The following is an 18,625-nucleotide window of genomic DNA, read 5'->3' as shown; positions in this document are numbered from 1 at the left end:
GTGGACTTAAAAGAAGGAAAGTGTTTATTTGTCACCCCATATTGGATCACATTTTAGAGAGAATGGGGTATAGAGAAATTGAAAGTTTCAAGAATTTGCCTTTATAGCACTGAACCATAGGACTGTGGTAGATTTATATAGAGTTCCTGTTTTTCTATTTGATGACTCTAAAATAGCTTGAATACAATTTATTGCTAGTACAAATTTCCCAAAGTTTGCTTTGGAAATTACCATTACAGATAGTGTTTTTTATTGGCATTTACCATGGTATGAGTAAAGCAATATTTGACAGTTGTCCTGGACACTTGCCTCTAGCAGTGTGAAACTTGAGGTTTCATAACATAATACTCAAATCATTATGTAGCTGACTGAGTAACATTTTAACATAAATTTTAATGATAGACCTTTGTTCAGATTATATAGTCTGCCACTAACTGTAACATTGGGCAGTTTGCTTAACCAGTCTGAGTATCAGTTTCTGTATCTGAAGATGGGGGTGACAAGTCCCATCTCATAGGGTTGTTTTGAAAATCAAATGAAGTAACCTCCAGCTCAGCATACTATGTTACATAAAATAAGGATTTAATCTATAAATTCACTTCTTTATAGCACTATATAGTGTTCCCAGTGGTTTGTTGAACAATAAGCAGTTTCACTTTGGTTGATGGTACATGGATGAAGTTGCCCCTACAGTTCAGTCACAAGGGAAAATGATCTTTCCAGCATTGTAGCATTCAGATGTTTTTCATAATATTGTAGAATATAGGCAATATTAGTTGACCAGTAAACTATGAGTTGTGCAGTAAGATTTTATACATTAAAGTTTAATTTAATGTAGTAATAAGTTATTTATGTAGTATCCCATTGTGATATTTAATGAAAAAAATTTTTTCACCTTTCTTCATTTTCAGTATTGTCACCCCTGTGAGTAAATTACATTTTCGTGTATGGAGTCACCAAACACTGAAATCTGATGTTTTGTTGGGAACTGCTGCATTAGATATCTATGAAACGTTAAAGTCAAACAATATGAAACGTATGTATGTAAAAGTAATAGAAATTATGCTCAGTTTTTTCCCCCTGCAGGAAATTCATGTGCCAAACATATAGAATGATTACGTTTACTGTTTGTTTTTGAGCTTACTTGGTTATATATTAACAGGGAGAAGAATCTTGAACTATTTAAAGCATTTTGAGTAACCTTGGTTTGGCCGTTCATTTTGGACCCAATATTTTAAATAAATATTAAATAGTAAATTAGTAAATAGATATTTATTCAAATACTACATACTTAATTATAGAAAACTAAAATAAAGAGCAGAGATGAGGAGGGGAAAATCCCATTTCATTAAGACAAATATAATTAATATTTTGACAGACTTCCTTTTCCAAATGCTAATTTTAAAAACTCCCTCATTTTCAATTTTTTTTTAAAATTTATGCAGGGTGAAGGAAAGTGGGTTTACAGTTGTTCATATGGCAAATAATAAAATATTAAATAATGATACAAGAATAAACTCTGTTCTAAAAACTTACAACTGGGAACCTACTTTGTAAATGTAAAATAGAGATATATAAAAACTTGAAACATGCTTGTTTTTGTTTAATATATTATGACTAATATATTATGATTTTTAAAACAGATGTTTTCAACCCCTTGACTAAAACATGTAAGAATTTTCTTTCTCATTTAGAACTTGAGAGATATAATCCATTCTGGGTTGTTTTGTTTGTTTTTTTTTAAATATTTTATTTATTTACTTTTAGAGAGAAGGGAAGGGAGGAAAGAAAAGAGGGAAAGAAACAGCATTGTGCGAGAGATACATTGATTCGTTGCCTCTCTCACACTCCCAACTGGAGATCTGGCCTGTAACTCAGGCATGTGCCCTGTGTGGGAATTGAACGAAATATCTTTCAGTTTGCAGGCTGGCGCTCAGTCCACTGAGCCACATCAACCAGTGGCAATCCATTGTTAAGTGATAAATTTTCAGCTAGTATTATTCAGGCATATTGCTGAATAATCTTGATTGTCCTGCTGGCTCATTTTATACAAGGATGGAATTTATACAAGGGGCCACCCCCCAAATAACCCAGCAGTGTGAAACCTGAGGTTTCATAATATAATACTCAAATCTTCTGGAGGGTAGGCCCTTTGTAGTAAAGGCTTTCCTCATTAGGTCAGTGTTCTAAGAACCCATCTGTATCAGTGTACCAGCTGGCATTATTGTGAGAGGCTGCTTTTGGCTTCAGTGCTTTCATCATGGGTGATTTACGCATCTTGCCCAGAGCAACTTTTTATTGTTGTTGTTCCCTGGGATGAGGAAAGTCCTCAGTGGGAAACATTTTGCTCATGTGGAGGAGGCGAAATAAAAAAACAGCAGAAGTACTAAAAGGCATCAAAATATACACATGCAAAAACCGTTTTGAGCAGCAGAAAAAAGTCTCGATAGGTATGTTGCATCAAATGGAGAGTAGTTTAAAGGTGACTGAAGTTTAAACATGTAAGAATAAATACATGATTTTTTGTAAATAAATTCCAGGTTTTTGGGTCCTCCTTTGTATAATAAATGAGATGATTGAGCTATTTAGCATTTTACATTATGAATATTAAATATCACCAAATTCTCTTATACTTTTACAATGTTTTGTCATAAGCCCAGAAACCTTGGGTGAAGATATTAAGACAAATGTATTGCTTTTCTCCCATTGTTTTTTAACAGTTAGGATGACTTAAAAATAAGTGACCATTATGTAGACTTTTATGACAGTTTTTTAACAGTTAATATGATTTAAAGAAAAAATAATGACCATTTGTTCTATAATTTATTCTCTTCCAGTTGAGGAAGTAGTTGTGACTTTACAGCTTGTAGGAGACAGAGAGCCAACAGAAACAATAGGAGACTTGTCAGTGTGTCTTGACGGGCTGCAATTAGAGTCTGAAGTTGTTACCAATGGTGAAACTACATGTTCAGAAAGTAAGTAATTACCTTTTTTTTTTTTAAAGAAAAAAAATTATTTTTAGAGAGAGGGGAAGGGAGAAGAAAGAGAGGCAGAGAAATATCAATCAGTTGCCTCTTGCACACCCCCAACTGGGGATGTGGCCTGCAATCCAGGCATGTGCCCTGACCTGGAATTGAACCAGTGACCATTTGTTTCATAGGCCCACTGAGCCACAAGAGCCAGGATGTACATAATTATTTTTTGTATAGCGTCTTTAATGATCCTTCTTACATTAGCCACTCTAGTATACTATACGTAATTTTTACTATTTTTTTCACCTTAAATAATTTCCTTTTAAAAAGAGAAATTGATAATTTTAAACATTTTCCTTTTAGTGCTCTGTTCTGTGAATACAACATTTTTCATTTTTCTCTAAGTTGAAAGGCTAGCCAAATAAAAGTTGAACCACAGTTGGTCCTATGGGTAATGAATTGATTTATAAAGTATTTATTCTCTAGGCCGACAATGGCAGTTAATGTGGCATGTGGCAGACATAGTTTTCTGTCTGTAGCAGTGTGGTCGAGATTAAATTTGATTCAAAATCCTTCTTGGTACCAGACAGCCAATACAAGCTTAAATTTATTTGCTACTTGTCTTCTATTTCTGTAGGTTAAATTTACAGAGATATTTTTGTGTTATAATAATGACAAAGTCAATTCATTATAGGTATGCTGACATATCTTAGAATTTATGATTTACTGGTATTTGTTAAAGGGAATGAACATTGGACTATAAAGGGAGCTTTAAACTGAAAGAAGTTTGATGGCACCCAAATTGTGCTGGATGAGCTCTCATGCTTAATAAAACTACTTCCTAGTGGATTCTCTTTAGATATTTCCATCACTTTTCATGTGTTAACTGTATTTTCACTTGAAACATTGATTTTAGAGGCCACAGCAGAGAGAACAGATTTATGATTTCCTTGATTAGCCTGATAAAAGATCTTTTTGTTTACTTAGAAACTGCATTATGAAACATTTTGCAGTTGTTAGGTGCTCTTATTCTCCTGTTTCTGCTTTGGAAGACTTCCTACTTCTTTAACTTAGGACCTTTTTTAATAGCAGGACCTTCCAGATAGTGCTGGTGTATCTTCCAGATTGGTTCTTTGGGGTAAATGAGAGTGAAGAGATGTTTCTGAAATGGTCATACTGCTTCACAGTTGATACGTTCATTTTACTTGACAGCAATTTATGGGAACTCTATGGTAGTTACATTTTTCTATAAAGTGGAGTTCTAGAATACACAGGTTAAATTACATTGTTAAACTGCTCTAAACCTCAGTTTTTAAGTTGTTTCCCCTAAAATTTGGAAACTATTATTAATGCAGAATAGTAACAATTAACAAAAGTAAGATATGTCAGTCTTCATATTTCAGAGTAGGATCTAAGCTGCTTATTTATATTTATAACGTTATTGTTTATGTTCTACAGAAGTGGACATTTCTATGTCATCTATGTCATATGTTTTCTGCTCAAGTAGGAAAATAGTTGGCAGAATTTAACATGATTCCTTGAAGTAAAAAGGTTTTAACTGGAAAGTCACAGTGGATTTTAGGATTAGAGTTGCCAGATACAATAGCTACTTCTTTTTTCTTTTTTTTTTTTTAATGCTTACCATGTGCCAGGCCCAGTGTTGGGTGTTTATATGTATGCTCGTTTAACCATCACAGCCTTGTAAAGCATTATCTTCCCTTCCCCCTTCCCCGTTCCTCTTCCCCTCTTCCCTCTTCCCCCTTCCTTCCCCCTTCCCCCTTCCCCCTTCCTTCTTCCTTCCCCCTTCCCCCTTCCCCCTTCCCCCTTCCTTCCCCCTTCCCCTTCCTTCCCCCTTCCCCCTTCCTTCCCCTTCCCCCTTCCTTCCCCCTTCCCCTTCCTTCCCCCTTCCCCCTTCCTTCCCCCTTCCCCCTTCCTTCCCCTTTCCCCCTCCCCCTGCTTTCCCCCTCCCCCCCTCCCCACTTAAAACCCAGCAACTTTAAATTACATCACGAGTTAGTTGTGAGCAGACAAAACCCAGTTCAGCCTATAAGCAGTGTGGTGGGAACTGCACTTGGTTGGTTCTTATAATAAAATCTATTCTTGTAGACTTTGATATTTTTGGTTAATTAAGTAATCTTTATAAAAAGAACTATTGTCTGAATTTTGGTATGAAAAATAACCAAATAATATAGCTTGCAGTATATTTGGATAGACTGTGAACACTGGATTTTCCCAGTGAGACAATATTATGTCTTTTGGTACTTACGGATTTTTGGTTCATTCTTTTCAGTGGATAAATTTTCTAAAAATGGCAGTTATATAACTAAACCTTTTCCAAGTGAAACAAAATTTACTCAGCATTTTTGTTTATTCTTCCCACTTTTCTTCAAACTTTATTTAAAAACCAGAGAACTGTATGTCCTCACCTCCCCTACCCTGACCCTCACTCAGGGAACAAATTTAACATTCAGCGGAGAGTCTCAGTTGTAACGTTCTGATGCTCTTTCTTATTTTGCTGATTTAGAAAGTCACTACATAATTTGCTCAGATGTTTTCCTCTACTTAAGTGTAGAGTTAATCTGCTTTTGTAAGTCTCTGGGAAGAAGCCTTTATTAAATAGCAAGTTGGTAGACTCACTGCTGAAGCCCTCAGATATATCAATAAATTAACTTAACAAACTGAGTATGGACAGTTCATATCTACAACAACTTCCCATTCATTTATTTTTAGTTTTGGAGAGGGTGGTAGTGGATCATTAGTTTAATACCTGTCTTCACAAATATGACATCCAGCAAGAAACACCGAAAATTATTATTGTCAAAGACATTAGTTTTCCTAAAGAGAAATTTTACTTTTAAATTTATTATTATAAAATAGGAACATATTCTTGTGAAGATCTATGTTCTATACCATGTATACTCTGGAAATGTATCTAAAATTATTTTAGGGATATGTCTTGGCATATATGACCTCTGGTTCCTGTTGTGTATGTTCCATTTCAGTTTGACTTTATTTCATTCTTTCTTGCATTAATTTTTGGCTAACTAACCATTTTCATGTGTGAATATATCTGTAATTTTTTTACCAGTATAATAAAATCTAAGAAACTAGCCTAGATTTTTTGACTCACTAAATATTACTTGAAATTATCAGATCTCAACTGAGTCTGGGTACCAGCTAATTGTTTTTATTGATTTAAGAGACAGATAGACAGACATCAGTTTGGTGTTCCACTTATTTATGCATTCATTGGTTGTCATCATCAGAGATCAAACCTGAAACTTTGGTGTATTGAGAAGACGCTCTAAATCGACTGAGTTACGGGCCAGGGCCCCAGCTAATTGTTTCATAAAGAGAAACTCTTCTATAGTGGTATTTTTAAAATTTGACTTACATTTGAACCAGTAGGCCCATAATATTAACTTACTTTCCCCAAAAGCCAGTAAACTGTCCCTTCCACACTTTTATTATTTTACCTTACTTTATCAGTGCTACTTTAAAAATCCAAATATTAAGGCTATAATAAGGTGGTTGTTGGTTTTAACAATACCGTGTTCATTCAGTTTTGCAATTTAGAAAGGGCTTTGATTTATGTTCTCATATTTAAAATACAGCAGATATTTTTGTACTTAATATGTTTAAGATATAAACCAGCATAATAAAATGACCACCATGAACTACCACATAGCTTAAGAATTAGAACATTAACATTATTATATCCACCTGTAATTTCCTCCCTCTATCATTCCTTTATTTCCCCGAAGATAATCACTACTCTGAATTTTGAATTTATCATTTCCTTGCTTTAAAACTTTTTAATCACGTATGTGACCCTAAACAGTGTATTTCTTGAGCTCTATGAAAAAATATCGATGCTCCCTTTTATGATATATCCATATTATTGTATATGTAACTTTTCACTGCTGTATATGAATCTGTTGGGTGAATATACCATAATTACCCATTTTTTTGTGTCAAAGAATAGTTGGATTGTTCGTAGTTTTTTGCCTTATGAACATATAGTGATATATTGGACAATTTTGCATTTATATTGTATATTTCTGTGTCTTCTGATACACAGGTTGAAGGGTCTATGTAGGATATATATATATTTGGGACTGAAATTGTTGGGATATGATGATACGTGTATTTTCAGCTTTATAGCATTGTTTCTTCAAATATACTTTTTTTGTTGTGATTCTTTTAATTAAGGTGAAATTTATATATTATACAATGAGCCTTATAATGTGAACATTTCAGCAGCATTTAGTGTATTAACAATAATGTATATTCACCACCTTTAATTTCAAAACTTTTTCATCACCGCAGGAAAAAAAAGAGACTACTCCCTATTCCCTCCTCTCCTCCACCCCCTGGTAATCACTAATCTGCTTTTTGTCTGTGTGGGTTTGCCTAGTCTGGATATATCATAAACATGGAGCCATATAGTATCTGACCTTTTGTGTCTGGATTCCTTTACTTAGCATGTTGTTTTTGAACTTTATCCAAATCGAAGCATATATCAGTACACTTCCTTTGTGTAGTGAAATAGTATTCCTGTGTATGTGTGTGCATGTTTGTATGTCACAATTTATTCATTGATTCATCCACTGATGGACATTTGTCTCATTTCCATTTTTTTGTCTACTAAGGACTTATAAGTGATTCTGCCATAATCATTTGTGTACAAGATTCTTTGTGCATGTTTTCATTTCTCTTGGGTATATACCTAGGAGTGGATTTGCTCATACTTGTTTTTGACAGTTTCTTGATAATTTTGTTTTGCTATATAGGGGTTTGTTTTTTTTTAATGTTCTCTATTTGAAAATTCAAGTATTAGAAATCTTTGGAGATACAAATGTTACATGTCTCTTAGGCTTGTTTTCTTATGTGTTTGTTGCTCTTTGATTGCCAGTTTTTATTTAATCTTAGTGTGTGGGAATCTTAAGGGCCTCAATTGGGGATTCTTTGCTCCAGAGAAAATTTCTTTTGCATCTGCTAGTGCCAGGGTTTGCCATCTCCCTGGGAAAACTTCAGCTCCTTTCCAGGATCCCTAGCCTAATGTGACTGTCTGTGGTTCAGGCCCCTCACTTTGCTGCTAATCCAAGCTCTCCTTCCTGATCCATCTCAGAGCTGATAATAGCCCTCAGACTCAAAGCACCCCTTTCTTTCACATTTGCTTAGTGCACCCTGGTCCTGCTCTAGTATCAATTCACTTTTTTGTTTTTCTTTTGAGATTGCTAGGTACCCAGGAAATAAGAACACTGTGTTAAATTACTTCATCTAAAAGCTAGTTACTTTGTGGCCCGAGAGCCTTTTTGAGTAGTAGTAGCTCATTGAATAGAAGAGATCTTGGTGGATTTTCCAGTGTCCTGTGGGTAAAATGTGTGCATTTAGAAATCCGATCAGTTTTTCTTGAGGAAATTTTGATTGGGAATACTTTAAAGAGCAATAAAATGCAAACTTTTAGTACAGGCGTTGTTCTCTCAGATATTCTTTGTATAAGTGTCAGGTATTTTATACGTGCATGTGTGTTTTTAAACTGTTCTCTGGATGAAAGCATAGGACTAGATCTAAATAAACATGCTGTAAATCGTAGTGATGGCTTCATATTGAAGTGAAATAAAAGATTGAACATAAATGGCCCTTGTTTAAACTGCTGATGAAATGTAACTTGTGAGAAATATTATAATAACAAATATTTATGGAGTGTTTATTTGTTTGCCAGTGTTCTACATATTTATGTGTTTAATTCTTACAACTGTTCTATGAAGTAGGTGCCATTATTGCCCCCATTTTGTGCATAAGTTAAGAGACACAAGAAAGCCAAGTGTACTTTCTAAAGTCATGAAGTTAGTGCATGAGGAAACTAGGATACAGACATAGGCAGTCTTGCCGCAGAGTCCATGTGATTAAATACTATGCTTCACTATAGTAAGTGAGAAAGTTTAGAAGTAGCAGTTACTGTTAGATTTAAATGGATTATTCAAAATAGTTTTCTTAATTTTTGAGAAAAGTAGGCTACTAATTGACCTATTTTAGTAACTTATGGTCAATATTTTGGTTTGTGATTTCATTTATGTTTTATTTATCAGCTATTTTAGGGGAATATATTCCATATAAAAATAATTCTTATAGGACCAAATTGTATCCTTTTCTTCATTGTGTCATGTTTTTAAAAACTATTTTAACAGTTTTATTGAGATGTATTTTATATTTCAAAAATTCACCCATTTCAAGTATACAATTTAATGGTTTTTAGTAATTTAACTGAGTAATCCAACCATTAACTGCAAATTGAATTTAGAACATTTTCATCTCTTCAGTAAGATCTTTCTTGACTATTTATAGGAAATTCTGTTCTCACCTTGAACTCCAGGCAACCACTCATGTATTTTGTCTTTAAAATTTTGTGTTTTCTAGACGTGTTATATAAATGGAATCATACAACATGTGGTTTTTTGTGTCAGGTTTCTTTCACTTAGCATAATGTTTTTTAGGTTTATCCATGATAGCATGTTTCATTAGTTTACTCCTTTTTATTACTAAATAGTTTTCCATTGCGTAAATATACCGTATTTTCTCTGTTCACCTCTACCATTTTTTTTTTAAATGTAATATTTCTAGACTAGATGAGATATTTGCCAACCTCGCTGTACAGTATAGTATAGTGGCGACTCAGCATCTCTTTAAGGAGTTAACCTATTAATTATGCTTTCAAGTAATATAGTAATGATTTCACTTTTTGAAATTATGACTTTTTATAAGGGGCTGTTCTTTAAATGGACCTAGACTATTAAATTTGAGTTCTTATTTCTGCATTTTATAGTTTTTCCTTCTCTGTTTCTGTGGCAATGTGCCCATCTCTGGCCGCCTCCTCCTAATGTTTTGTAGTATACAGGCCCTTCCCGAATTCTAGGGATATTACCCATGGATAAAATTTGAAGAAAGTATTAATATTGTGGCATTCCTTTTGGTTGCTTTAAGACTCACTGTGCCTTTTCCATTCTTGAAGCTGTTTTCCAGGCCCTAGTATAAGAGAGATGTTACTGGTTTTCTGTTTTCAGAATCTGTTTTATTAATCATTCTGCTGGTGATCAGCACTTTTTTTGAAAGGTATTTGGACTACAAAAATGGCTAGAATAATTAGATTTATATTAGAGTCAAGCAAATATATATTTCAGGAAAGGCAGAAGTAGCCCAGGAGTTACATACCTTGACTAATTAATATCTCTTACACATAATCATTTGTGAAAAGTGTTGGTAAAACTTTTATTTCAACCATATGAACATTTATCACGTTTTCCTTTCAAATGTCATATTGGAATTTAAGTTCTGGTTTCTTCTTCACTAGAACGATTTAATAAAAGGCTTTGCTTACATAGCATGCTTAGAAAAACCATGAAAACTACTTCTGAAACTCATTTTCCATCTAAATTTTATTGATGTTAAAGGTGCTTCTCAGAATGATGATGGCTCCAGACCCAAGGATGAAACAAGGTAAGCGTTTACTTATTGCTCATCAAGAAAGCAGAAAAGAGACAGGGAAAATGTATAAATATTTACTTTACTCAAAACTTCAAGTTCACATTGATATAAGAATAAATGTTTCAAAAAAAAATCAGGGCTCAAGGTAAGAAAGGTAGTATTTATAAAAGTTTCAGGACTTTTAGCCATAGGAAGATGAACCACAGAAGCAGTAGTCAGAGGAGGATGAGGAGAACCGGCAAAGCAGTGTCACAGAACATAAAGGAAAATATCTAGAAAGATGAGTTGTTATAGCATCAGATACTGCAAGGTGGAGCAAGTAGAACAAAATGAGGGTAGTTGAAGCTGAGTTGATAGGGATATGGGAAATATTGTACTTGTCTATTTACTTTTGTAATGTATAAAAATTTCATAATAAAAAGTTTTAAATGACAACTCATTAAGATTTTTAGGGCCCTGGCTGGTGTGGCTCAGTGGATTGAATGCCGGCCTCCAAACCAAAAGGTTGCCAGTTCGATTCCTGGTCAGGGCACATGCCTGGGTTATGGGTCAGACCCCCAGTTGGGGACATGCAAGGGGAGCCCAATCGATGTATCTCTCACACATCGGTGTTTCTCTCCTTCTCTTTCCCACTCCCTTCTCTCTCTAAATAAATCTTTTTTAAAAAGTCTTTAGGAAAATCAGTTTATAAAGCTGTTGTGTTTTACCATATGCAGCTCTTCCTTCACCAAGTCAGCCCTGTAACAAAGAATCATGTCCTATACTAATCTCACAAGAAGGGTAGAGTAATAAGGGGTAACAGCTTCTTGGCCAGAGGGAAAAAACCTATTTTCTTTGTCACTGGGATTAAAACAGCAAGGGACGGGGGGGGGCAGCGGTGGTGGAGGTGGTGGTGGGGTGTGTGTGTGTGTGTGTGTGTGTGTTTTGAGGGAGAGAGAAAGGGGAGGGAAGGAAGAGAGAAAGGGAGAGAAACATTGATTGCTTGCCTTGCTCCTACCAGGGACTGAGCCCACAACCTAGACATGCACCCTGACCAGAAATTGAATCCTTGACCTTTTGGTTTACCGGACAGTGCTCCAACCAACTGAGCCACACCAGCCAGGGCGAAATGGTTTTTAAAATTACATAAATGTTTCTGTGGACTGGTGGGAAAACAACTTATGCCTCTCGTGCCTCTTTTTAGTTTTATGTTTAATGGAAGATTTCTTGAATTCCTGAAGTTATTCCCCTAAAAATGTTTTACTATTTCAGTTTGCTTTGGCTAAATAATTCCTCTTTTGTGTAATAAACCTGTATTTTTCCATTAATAAGTGATAATGTGACAGAATTTTGTATGCCCATTGAAAGATTCTGTTATGCCACTCTGTTGTTTCTTTCTTGCAAATCTTTTTCTTACAGTACTTTTATGAAATCACTCTAGACATCTGTATATTTCTTGTGAAGGCATTGCTGTACGTCTAACTTCATGCCATTTATTTAATCAATGTTTCAGAGTGTCCAGCCTTTTGGCATCTCTGGGCCACACTGGAAGGAGAAGAGTTATCTTGGGCAATACATTAAATACACAAACACTAACGAAAACAACAAAAAAATCTCATACTATTTTTAAGTTAATTTATGATTTTGTGTTGGGCTGCATTTATGGCCATCCTGGGCCTGTGGGTTGGACACTCCTGCCACATCATCCCAAGTGAATCATTGTCATAAGTAATCTGAGTAACAGTGTCTTCTGGGTTTCTAAGACTGCTAGACTAGTCTTTGAGTATGTTTTTTTTTTTTTTTTTTTTTTTTAATCCTCACTCGAGGACATATTCAAATTGCAATTGACCTTAGAGAGGAAGGGAGAAGGAGAGAAATATTGATCTGTTGCCTCCCATATGCACCCCAACCAGGGATTGAATCTATACCGTAGGTGTGTGCCGTGACCTGGGATGGAATCCAAAACCTTTTGGTGCGTGGGATGATGCTCCAACCAACTGAGCCACCTGGCCAGAGCTGAGCATGTTAAGCACGAATTCCTTTGCATTAGCTTTTGTTTCAGAGAGCATATTTCTGAGATAATTGATTTGAAAAGCATTTTGTAACCTGTCAAAATGCTGTATAAATGTTGCTACACAATAATTATGACCATGACTGGCTTTTCCCCTTTGCTTTTATTTGCAGACTTCATAACTGTATGACTAAAAAGCAGGACAATATATATTCAGTGATTAATGGCTTCCACTCCTCCCCTGCCCTGGCTATCATTTAAGAAGTTTACTGAACAACTTTGTGTTATTTTACCTTTTTGTCCTACTTCAAGCACTGGGTGTACAATGGGGCACCCAAAAAAACCCTGAATTTGTTTATTAAAAAATTGTGTATTTTATTCTTGCATGTTTAAACTTCAGTCACCTTCAGAGTACTCTCCACTTGATGCAGTATACCTATCGAGATGTTTTTTCCATTGCTCAAAACAGTTTCTGAACTTGTCAACTTTGTTGCCTTTTAGTGCTTCTGCCATTTTTTTGTTTCAGCTCTTCCACAATAGCACAAGGTTTCCCATTGAGGACTTTCTTCCTCAGGGGAAACAAATAAAAAAAGTTGCTTGGGGCAAGATCTGGTGAATAGGGAGGGTGGGGCATGAGGATGTCATGCTGCTTTTGGTCAAAAACTGCTGAATACTTAGCTAAGTGTGGGTAGGTGAGCCCGTAAATCACCCATCATGAAATGGGCAAACACGATGAAAGAGTGTTTAGAACTTTTTTAAAAAGTCACTGAGGCAAAAAGCAGCCTCTCAGAACAACGCCAGCTGGTATACTGTTACAGATGGGTTCCTAGATCACTCATCTAGCCGGGGAAGCCTGTGCATCCTCCAGAAGATAATCCCAGGGGTGGGGGTGTTGGGGCCCTCCTTGTATCGTGAATGTAGTTTTGTTAGTCTGCTTTCCCCCATGCATGTTTGGATATTTTATATTTCTTAGTGCTGTCTTCTGTGATTTTTATAAAGTATCAAGATGATTGGTCTCTGATGTTCAAGATTTTGTTGTTAGATAGATGTGCCTTCTTGACTATTACTTCTTGATTTGTGTATTTCTTATGAGCTTATTGTATTAGCATGTTGGTTCTCCAGGGTTATTTATCCTACCCATCTTATGTATAGGTCAGATATATTATGTATGATGAAATAAGCAGAGGTTTGTAAGATTGTGGAACAAAGGAACAAAGCTACAGTAGCACATAATTAGTAACTAATTGCTTTTATCTTTTTTTTTTAAACATTTTATTTATTTTAGAGAGGAGAGGGAAGGAGAGAAACATCAATGTGTGGTTACCTCTCACACACCCCTTATGGGGACCTGGCCTGAAACCCAGGCATGTATCCTGGCTGGGAATTCAACCGGCAGCCTTTTGGTTTTCAGGCTGGTGCTCAACCCACTGAGCTATACCAGCCAGGGCTGCTTTTTCTTTTTTTAAATTTTCGCCCAAGGATACATTAATTGATCTTGGAGGGAGAGAGAGGGAGAGATACGAGAAACATCTCTAAGAGACCCCCCATACGTGCCTGACCAGGGACTGAACCCTCAGTCCAGGCATGTACCCTGACCAGGAATTGAACCTGTCATCTTTCGATTTATAAGATGATGATACAACTGAGCCACATCAGCCACAGCAAATAGTTAACTGCTTTAAAAGACAATAGTTTGTTGAGTTCACACTGACAATTCCGTTTAGTGTATTGGTTTCCCTGTTGGTTTTCAAGATCCCCTTTCAGGCTTTAAGTTTCACATCTATTTGTTAAAGAACTAAAACAAACCAATAGTCCTATTTTCGTATAGGCATGTTCTTCAAACTTTAGCATACATTAGAGTCCTCTGGAGGACTTGTTCAACCACAGATTGCTAAATCTTATCTGCAGTTCCTGATTTGTTACTTCTGGGGTAGAGCTCAAGATTTGCATTTCTCACAAGTTTCCTGGTGATGCTGATGCTACTAGGCCAGGATAAAGACATTTCTTAGATTACAACAAGCTATTGTGGAAAATCTATTCAGTTGCTTCACAAAGTGTTTCTCAAAAATTCAGGCTTGAGGAATGTGCCAGAAATGTCACTCCATCTTAATCCCTATACTTTTACCTCAGAGCTAGTTTTAATCTTTTTTCTTTTTTGAACTGTTTTTATTTTTGTTAAAAAATAACACAGGATTGTTTTTAAAAATTCAAGTTGCATAAAATGTGTAAAAGCTTCATGGAAGAAATAGCATTTGACCTGAGATCATAGAGCATAGTTATTATTTGGGTGTGCATGTCTTGGGGGAATTGGAGAGAGGAAGAAGTTCTAGATGGAAGGAAGAAGAACAATCACAGAGATGGGGAAGAATGCAGAGTGTTGGAAATCTTTAGTCAGTGTTCGGCTGAAAGAATAATGAAAGTAGGAAATGGCAGTTGGTGAATTCGAGGCTAGTATCAATCAACTAATAGTATAATTAAGAATCAGATTACCATAAATAATAGGAGGGACAGTGTCTTCTAGGTTTCTGAGACCTGGAAGACATAGACATTTCTCTGAGGTACATAGGCATCGTTTTTATAGGTGATGATATAATTGAGGCTCCAAACGGGAAAAGAACTTGCCTGAGTTTATGGTTTAAGTGGCACAGTTGAACCTGAGACTGTCTTCAAAGCCTGAGCTCATACCTATCATGCTTTACTGCTGACTAAAATGGAATGCTTTTTTTCCTTTCTTCTTCATGTAAATGTTCAGCCCTCAATAAGTGTTAGTTATTTCTAGTATTACAGAGGTTGGAGCTAGATGGTGATTTTGGTTTGCAAGTATAAGCTTATAGAATCTTTTTCTGTAGAGAGGACTGTCTCTAAAAATATTTGAGTAGGACATCAGTATGATCAAAACTCTACAGCAAAAATTATTTGCTAGCAGTATGTAACTTGGATTATGTGGTGGTGCATGAATGTGGGAATAACTATGTGGGAAGCTGTTATGTAATCCACTGAGGGTTCAAACTGGAGCAGTGGTGGTAGAAGAATAGAGAGAATGTGGAAGTAAAATCAGTGGGACCTAGTGAGTGTCAAGAGGTACAGGAGAGAAAAAAGTCAGGTTGCCTGGGAGGATAGCAGTATCACCTACAGAACCAGTATCTCCTGCATTTAGTTGATTATTTGGTACCAGAGTATGGGAACAAGACAAAGATTAGAGATTCTGATTTGGGGATCATTTTAGAGATAATCTTTGAAATCATGGAATTTGAGACGGTAGGGGAAAATCCATGGAGAAGGAGAAGGAAGACAAGGACAGTACCTTAGGAACGTATATTTAATGAATGGGAGGAAGAGGACAAACTGAAGAAGGAATGGTTAGAGGTTAGAGTATAAGATTAGAAAAGTATTGTCACAGAAGTTGAGAAAAATGCTTCTAAAAGATGGGTTATTTAACACTTTGAAATACTGCAGCAGAAAGTAAGGTGTTAGAATAATCAAGCCAGGGGTGGCTTGGCCTTCCTTCAGGCAGTTAACACTAACCAGGTGCTGAATGCCAGTTACTAAGCTTTTCTCTTTATTCAAAATAAGCATTTGAGGAATCCCCAAAGTAGTTTGTAATACCCTATTATTTACACATATCATCTGGAGATCTTGTTAAAATGCTGGCTCTGATATAGTAGGTTGAGAGTGGAGTCCAAGATTGTGTATTTCTAACAGGCTCATGTGTTTTGCCCTTGGCTTCTGGTTCAAAGACCATACTTTAATAAGAAAGGCCCTAGCCCCGGCCAGGTGATTCAGTTGGTTGAAGCATCGTCCCATATACCACAAGGTTGTGGGTTCAGTCCCTGGTTAGGGCACATACCTAGGTTGTCGAGTCCATTCCTGGATGGAGCATATATGGGAGGCAACTGATGTTTCTTTCTCATATCGTCTGTCTGTCTCCCTCTCTCCTTCCCTCCTCCCCCCTTTCTCTCTAAAATCAATAAACATAACCTCAGGTGAGGATTTTTTAAAAATTTTCAAAAAGAAGAAAGGTTCTGAATTACTTCTGGGAACATAGTTTGAAAACATTTACTATTTTAATATGTTGAGGCTTGTTCTGTGTCATGGCCTAGGATTGTGGATTAATACTGTATAGTGGTTTGTTACTTATCAAATAGTAGATATCAGATCTCAGCCTTAGCTGAGACATCTGCAAACTGGCTAACTCATGGTGTGCCTTTTTTTGTTTTCTTGTTGTTGTTTTTTTTTGTTTTGCTGGGGTACAGAAACATTGATTTGTTGCTCCACCCATCCATGTATTCATCGGTTGACTCTTGCATGAGCCTTGACTGGGGATTGAAATCTGAGACCATGGTGCATTGGGACTACACTCTAACCAACTGAGCTACCTGACTAGGGCACTCACATTCTACTTTCTAATTCATGACTAGATTCCCCTTGGGAAAAAGAATCAATATTTAGCTGGCAGTAGTAGTAAAGTTCAAAATGACATTTCCTATTAGTGTTCTCTTCCCTTTTTCCCTTTATCTTTCCCTGCAATCGATGTCATTAACTTTGAAGAGTTTCTATACCATTTGAATTGGAGTGCATACCCTGGGAAATAAGTGTACTTCTTTACTCCTTACATGGGACAGTCTTCCCAAATCTAAAAGCCAATGGGAATCAAGAAAATTATGACGTTATCTGTGCTTGTGATAAAATAGTGCCCTTTTCTAAGGCATTTGGGATTTTTAAAATTTGACTAAGTTTCTGCTTATATAGGGCCTCTGTATACTTATTTCAAATCTGAACCAGCGTACCTAATGGTTTTTAATGGTCCCAAGTGTTTCTATGCCCTGATTCCTTATTCTATTTCTGGATGGGCTCTGAGGGTTATATATAAGACCCTACCCAAGGGCTGTTTATATCTTTAAGGCTAGCCAGAAATTAGATAGCTTTTCTCAAACTCCTAAAACTTTTCAGTTTTGGTCTTTGTGCTGGTTTTTGCTAAATTCAAAGAGCATTTCCCCCATTTCCCTTTTCTTTACCCTCTTCTTACCCAGAGTGAACACAAATGGATCAGACGACCCTGAGGAAGCAGGGTCTGGTGAAAATAGGAGGGTCAATGGGAATAATTCTCCATCACTCTCAAATGGTGGTTTTAAACCTTCTAGGCCTCCAAGACCTTCACGACCACCACCACCTACTCCACGTAGACCAGGTGTGTATTCCAGCCATACAGTAGGGATATAGCTCTTACACTGTGATTGTAAGTAATATTCTGTTGGGAATTGATCCTCAGGTAAGTGTCAAGAGCACCTTTTAGATTGGTTGTCTACATGTATTCTTACATTTAAAATTTTGGCCAGGAATGATCTTTCTGTAGATAATTAAGATGTGCCTTTTCCCTGAGTTATTTTATCCAGGGGTGAAGTTATTGAGGCGCGTGCTCAATTCAGAGTGAAAAATCACATGTGCATTATATAAAGTATAGGCAGTACAGATAAGATTGCATCTTTCTGTCAGGGTTTATAACTATGTAGGTGTAAGTATGCCATAGAGTCAAGGATCTGGTTGCTTAGTCTCATTATATCCTTTAGAAAGGTAATTAATAAGTGGCAAGTGATGCTAAGTGATATTCAGATTTTGAAGCAAAAATTATTACAACAAATGAACATACTTCATGGAGTAAAAATGTAAACATCTACAGGTAGAATATCCATTTTATTCCTGATTAGCCAGAACAAATCATTAATCTTTTATGATTTTCCTCTGCTAGTATGTGGACAGGGAATGTAAAATAATTAAACCAGATATTACTAGAAAAGTAAATTGGCTGTTCACAAATTATTTTAGTAAATGACTTTGTGTTTACGCATCTTCCCCCTTTTTTTGTAGATAATTTTGTTAACAGTATATTCCCATTCTTTAAGATCAAATACTACTTTGTCAAAATATTGGTGACTTCCTTCATGAATTTTTTTGTCAAATACTTCTTGAAGATGTAATGTGTACTTAATAACTACTTATAAGAATATTATTGGTTTATCAGATCTTTCATATTATAACATCAAAAATTGGTCTCTGATCTGTAAGCTCTCATAGGAAAGATAATTTTAAGGATCTGGACAATTATTAAATGAACTTAAAATATCATGGAATACCAGCACTTAATCTATTCTAAAAGTTTTTATTTCCTGTGGCATCA

The 18,625-nt window shown here is 35.9% G+C and overlaps 1 protein-coding gene across 2 annotated transcripts in view; it reads left to right on the top strand.

Moving 5' to 3' along the window:
- ITCH (itchy E3 ubiquitin protein ligase) overlaps positions 1-18,625 on the top strand; it is a 121,788-nt gene that overhangs the window by 58,464 nt on the left and 44,699 nt on the right. Inside the window, exons 5-8 of one of the 2 annotated variants that reach the window (XM_054573867.1) lie at positions 912-1,036; positions 2,838-2,975; positions 10,427-10,472; positions 17,592-17,638. In XM_054573867.1, the coding sequence (XP_054429842.1) occupies positions 912-1,036; positions 2,838-2,975; positions 10,427-10,472; positions 17,592-17,638 (356 nt within the window). Of the gene's footprint in view, positions 1-911; positions 1,037-2,837; positions 2,976-10,426; positions 10,473-17,480; positions 17,639-18,625 lie in introns of both variants that reach the window. The other variant, XM_054573866.1, reaches the window with a different exon arrangement.

This window comes from Pteronotus mesoamericanus, unplaced genomic scaffold, assembly GCF_021234165.1.
Source record: "Pteronotus mesoamericanus isolate MK-2021 breed Mesoamerican mustached bat unplaced genomic scaffold, CSHL_Meso_final contig_25, whole genome shotgun sequence".
Classification (NCBI taxonomy): Eukaryota; Metazoa; Chordata; class Mammalia; order Chiroptera; family Mormoopidae; genus Pteronotus; species Pteronotus mesoamericanus.
This window is presented reverse-complemented; position numbering and strand designations above follow the sequence as displayed.